This window comes from Rana temporaria, chromosome 1 (assembly GCF_905171775.1).
Source record: "Rana temporaria chromosome 1, aRanTem1.1, whole genome shotgun sequence".
Taxonomy (NCBI): Eukaryota; Metazoa; Chordata; class Amphibia; order Anura; family Ranidae; genus Rana; species Rana temporaria.
This window is the reverse complement of record NC_053489.1, coordinates 513,776,517-513,782,516: the sequence shown is the minus strand read 5'-3', so window position 1 is coordinate 513,782,516 and position 6,000 is coordinate 513,776,517. Positions and strand designations below refer to the sequence as shown.

Genomic DNA, 6,000 nt, shown 5'->3' with positions numbered 1-6,000 from the left:
GAATAATATTTTGCTATTGTCACACAACTGAGTGGGCTCAGGGTGCAGTGCCTTTTTTGAAGCCAATTAGAGCCTCAGGCTCTAATCAAGTGCTTCTAAAAAAAATAAAAAATAAACTTGGAATCCATGCGTCCAGTGCCCTGCATTTAGCTTAGGGGCCAGGCTCATGGATTAGGGGGGCGGCACTCCTAATGGACAGGCCGTCACTGGTCCAGACCTCCTAAAGTCAGCAGTATACCCCAACTGTCCAAGAGTTATTATATTTCTGTGTTCATAAATACATGATAAAGATATAAAATTATCTGTGTTTATTTTATACAGTGTGTATTTGCAAAATAAATAAATACAAATATCATACATCTTTAGGTATTAAAATGCAGTGACCGTGTATGCAATTCTACATCAATGTATCAGAGCATGTTTGTTATGTCATAACACCTTCCTATGTTAGAACATGTCATCTATCATTATTGAGTAGTTTTGCGAGCGGTCATTATCAAAGTCAGTCATACTCATTTGTGCCTGGATTGGATGGATTGCATTTTCTGCTGACAATTGCAAGGATAAACTGGACTGCTAAATTGGTATACTTCTATATCATATGCTCTCCATTTCCTTGGTCAAGTCATCATGGTTGCTGTTTTTTTGGACCTAAACAAGAAAATGGAAGTCAGCATAAGGGCAGAAGGGCTAGTGCACAATCTGCATGCAATAAGCAAACTGGTTAAGATATAAATTTTTTAGATTGGTCGGGAAAACCGGTCGTGTGTATGCTCCATAGCAGTTTTCCCGACGATAAAACTATCCGCAAAAGAATTTGAGCCTGCTCTATCTTTTCCCGTCGTGTTACCCTTCAGTCTTTTTCTCGTTGCGAAAACCGCAAAAAAACATGCATGCTCAGAACCAAGTATGAGACATGAGCGCTCATTCTGGTAAAACTAGCGTTTGTAATGGATATAGCACATTCATCACGCTATAACGGACTGAAAAGCACAAAGACTGAAAAGCCTGAATCGTCTCTCACCAAACCTTTACTAACACGAGGATCAGCAAAAGAAGTCCAAAGGGTGGTGCCATTTAAAAGGAACGTCCCCTTTATAGTGCCGACGTACGTGTTGGACGTCACTGCGCTTTGATCAAGTGTTTTTTTGACTGAATGTGTATATACAAGGCAGGCTTGAGAGGAATCATGTCGGGCAAAACGTTGGGTTTTGGCATGTCAGGAAAACCGGTCGTGTGTACAGGGCATAAGGATTGATCACTGCAAATCCGCCACATTCACTAAAAACCACATCTGGTTACGCTGGCTCTCTCACTAATCAGGAGTCTAGGACAGCCACCTTTAAGTGTTTGTCAGTCAGGTAACAGTTACAGAAAAAAAAATAACAGTCAGAGGTTCTAAGCTTTGCCTATTTCGTCCAAAATAAAATGTCTTACCTGGCATTCCACTTTTAACAATTGTGTTTTGGCATAGCTTCCATACACTTGCCAGGGGTGACAGGGATGGCACTCGTGTTATTTCTACAAAGTATGGAACTTTGGAGTGTGGTGGGAGTTTCCTCTTAGGCCTTGTACACACGGTCGTTCCAAACCGATGAGAATGGTCCGACGGACCGTTTTCATCGGTTCACCGCTGAAGTGGCCTGATGGTCTGATGTGCGTACACACCACCGTTCCAAAAACCGATCGGGTCAGAACGCGGTGACGTCAAACACAAGACGTGCTGAATAAAACGAAGTTCAAAGCTTCCAAGCATGCGTCGACTTGATTCTGAGCCGATGCTTTTCTGAACTAACCATCGGTTTGGACCGATCGGGCAGCGGTCCATCGGTTCGGTTTTGAAGCATGTTTTTTTAAATTTTGGACCGAAGGACAATAGACCGATGGGCTATACACACGGTCGGTTTGGACCGATGAAACTGAACCTCGGTCCATTCTAATCGGTTTTGTCCGACCGTGTGTACAGGGCCTAAGAGATGTAGTTAATAGGAACTTTTCCTTTTATAGATCATGACTCGTGGGTGACTTTTCGTTTTTCCCAGGACTCTTTATGATCATTTACTCTTCTCAGACATAGTTTACCTATAGTGTCCCACAATTATTCCAATATATCATATTTTAATATCATATTTGTAGTATTATCATATTCATTGTTATATGATATCACCACCTGTCATCATAGGAATGAGACCAAGTCAATACTGATGGGTACTTAATGGTTTGATTGGTTATCTATCTGTGAAATAATAGGGTGAGGTTTGCTGGTCCTTTTCACACTGTTGTAAGTACCGTATTTTTCTGCGTATAACACACACCCTAACTTTAAAAAACTTTCCGCAGCCCCCCTGCGTATAACACGCAGGCACAGTTTACCCTCTATTTTCAGGGTAAAAAAGTGAGTGTTATACGCCAATAAATACAGTATTTAAACAATGTAATGGCTTTTTGGTTTATTTTTCCCAGTCTGTGTTTGTAGCACTCATAAAGTCTTATCCCAAAAGGTTTTTCAGCAATTAAATATATGTATTAATTTTTACAATATACCCATCAAAATCTTAAAACAGTTCATTCTCAGACTTTCAGAACCCAAGAATAGCTTGAATCATCAGATTCAAAAAGGCAGCCAACATGGGGTACAACCTTCTATATCCTATCTGGAATGTAAGTTCTCTAATGCCCTGTACACACGATAGGTTAGTCTGATGAAAACGGTCTGATGGATTTTTCCATCAGTTATCCGATGAAACTGACTGATGATCAGTCTTGCCTACACACCATCAGTTTAAAAACCGATCGTGTCAGAACGCAGTGACGTAAAACACAACGACGTGCTGAAAAAAATGCTTCCAAGAATGCCTCGACTTTATTCTGAGCATGCATGGATTTTTAACCGATGGACGAACCTACAGACGATAGTTTTTTTCTATAGGTTTTTTATCCATCAGATAATTTTAAAACAAGTTCCTATTTTTTTAACCTATGGATAAATAACCGATGGGGCCCACACACGATCGGTTTGGTCTATCAGACCGTTTTCATTAGACTTACCTATCGTGTGTACGCAGCAATAGAGAGAGCATTTGTTGAGTAAGCGTTTCAAAGCCTTTTATAAACTCTTCCAAATCCTTTTCTTCATACTCTTCACAAGTTTTGCAGCTATCTTCCTGTAAGACAAGATTAATATTTAAGTTAGAAATGTATGGAGCTAAAAGTGAAAATGAGACAACTGGTTCTTTAATATAAATGAAACAAAAGGTCACTAGTGTAAATTATCATGATCATTTTAGAGAGTTAAATTTACATTTTTTTAACAATATCTTTAGGATGATCCAACACGGGATGCTTTTCAGAGGTGCAGCAGTGACAACCCCATGTGTAAAATGTTCCTAAGAGTCACCGGAGTTGTAGCTTACACAGGACTATGGACTCTCAAGGTGACGCTTCCGAATGACCCAATATTCTAATATGGAGTGAGTCACATACCTGGAGTTATAACCAATGAAACCAATGACGTCCTTGCTATGTCATTTAGCGCAATGCACGTCGGGAAATTTTTGGGACGGCGCATGCACATTACGTTCCCGGCTCATTTGAATTAGGCGGGCTTGCGCGGGGGGATTTAAGCTACGCCGCCGCAATTTTACAGGCAAGTTCTTTGTGAATAAAGCACTTGCCTGTAAAACTTGCGGCGGCGTAACGTAAATGACATACGTTACGCCGCCACAGTTTTACGCCCAGATACGAGAATCTGGGCCCAAGTGTTTTCTTTTGCCTCCTGGTACTGAAAGGGGCAGTGGGAGAGCAAAGGGAAGTTGTGAATGGGGAGATTAAAGCAAATCTGTGACTTTGCCTGAATGGAAAAAGCAACAGGTTCAAGAAAGCTAAACTCCAACCTATCAAATATAAATAATCACACGACTCCATAGTATTCTGCCTTTTTTGATAATATTTATACCTAAGGTGGAACTGTAGCCCACCAATAACCATGAAAGCCTGTCCAGTTTAAAATGCGCTTTGCCAAAATATATACAAACCCCAAATAAATCCTCATTGAGCTCCATACTCTCAGCAAGCAGCAGTGACTTATTTCCCCCTTCAATAGTGTGAGCACCTTTTTTTAGTTTAGGTAGATTTCTCTTTCAATCTTTGACCAGCTTATGCCCATACATGTGCACACAGCACAAGGGGAACACAAATGGGAACAGGTCAATGCAGCATCTCAAAGATGCCAAATAGTTGGGGGGCATAGCAGCCAGAAGGAACAACAAAATACAGCTAATATTTAAAAGATTTGAACAGGAAGGCCACTGAGCAGCAAAATATCAATATGCATGTGGTTCATTTATGCAAAGATGTTTTTAAAACATAATTTCGGCTTTAATGAGACATGTCAGTTTACTAGTTTGGGGCAAAGTGATAATTTCTGCATAAAGGTTTCCCTCCCTGTCCCAGTGATACTCTCCAGCAATCCTCCCCAGATCATTCTTCCATTTTAGCTGCCTCCATAAAACCCAGTGTCTGTTAAGCTGAACATAAAATATGTGACCAGCTGAAATCCACTACGTGGGTGACCCCGTTGGCCTTCTACTGCCTGGCATTCTTCTATTAAAAAAATCGAAGGAGCTGGACATATCAGCTGGTTGGCAGCAGTCAGAATAAAATAGGCACAGCCTATTCAACCATCTGTGCTCTATAGTTCGGATAATGGAATCTATTTTTTTTTTGTTCAACCCAACTGGTGAACAAAATAAAATCTAACAGTGTCCATGCAGCTCAATTAGCCCAGATTACGCTTTATTATTCAACTACTGAGAAGCCATTGTGAGTGGGCCTAGAGGCAGTGGATCTATACCTTCTGTCAGTTACTAATTTGCTTTGGCTGACTCGTTCTGACCGTGGGCATATAGTTAACCCGATAACACATCATTCCCTTGTAGTGTGGGATAAACTTCACAGTCCCTTCAAATGAATGTCTCCTCAAATTCCCTTCAGGGGTGGACTGACCATTCGGGCACTTGGGCACTGCCCGAGGGCCCCATGCCACTAGGGGGCCCCATCAGGGTTGCCAGCCTCAGTAAAACCAGAGACAGTATGTAAAAATCTGTGTTTTTTTTTTAAATCCCAAGATTATAGCTGCCCCGCCTCTCCAGTACATTTTCAGTGTGTGTATGTGTATTCTGTGTGTATGTATACTGTGTGTATACTGTATGTGTGTATTCTGTGTGTATATGCTGTGTATGTATACTGTATGTGTGTGTGTGTATACTGTGTGGCACCATAATCTCATGCCCGGGGGCCTCATAATCTCCTATTGCCTGGGGGCCCCATAACCTCCTATTGCCTGGGGGCCCCATAATCTCTTATTGCCCGGGGGCCCAATGAGTTGTCAGTCCGCCCCTGATTCCCTTAAAAGGCACTAAAAAATGTATAGGTGTAAACCAGGCCTTATTCCAATATAGGTGAGTGGGGCAATCGCTCCTTCATCTTGGTCCTTCTGGTGTGATTACAAGCACATGTCTTGTCGACAGATTCAATATATATTTTTGTTATTGTAGCAAGGGTTTACTACCAAAAGTATCCTTAAAGACTGAGTGATGTTAAAAATATCCCCTGGGATCTTCGTCAGCTGGGAAACCAGGAAGTCCAGGCAATGTGTGCACCAAGAGTAAGGCTTGAGACACAGACACAAACAGCATGGGAGCGCGATGATGTCACGGGCAGCGACAGAGCGACGACATGTCGGAGAATGCACCATAGGCTGCTAGGCGCACTCCTTTTTCAAGCATTTTTCAAGCTTGAAAAAGGAGCGTGCCTAGCAGCCTACGGTGCATGCTCCGAAACGTCGTCGCTCTGTCACTGCCCGTGACATCATCGCACTCCCATGCTGTTTGTGTCTGTGTCTCAAGCCTTACTCTTGGTGCACGCATTGCCTGGACTTCCTGGTTTCCCAGCTGACGAAGATCCCAGGGGATATCTTTAACATCACAGCCTACATCTGCA

The 6,000-nt window shown here is 42.0% G+C and overlaps 1 protein-coding gene across 3 annotated transcripts in view; it reads right to left on the bottom strand.

Annotated features, from left to right (window-relative positions):
• Positions 1 to 293: 293 nt before the first annotated feature.
• The window catches only part of LOC120919292 (interleukin-15-like), a 77,655-nt gene continuing 71,948 nt past the window's right edge, over positions 294 to 6,000 (bottom strand). For all 3 annotated transcript variants that reach the window (XM_040331392.1, XM_040331374.1, XM_040331382.1), the window contains 2 exons: positions 3,049 to 3,164; positions 294 to 651 (listed from right to left, as the gene is read on the bottom strand). In XM_040331392.1, coding sequence (XP_040187326.1) covers positions 621 to 651; positions 3,049 to 3,164 — 147 coding nt within the window. In that variant the 3' untranslated portion in view covers positions 294 to 620. The remainder of the gene's footprint in view (positions 652 to 3,048; positions 3,165 to 6,000) is intronic.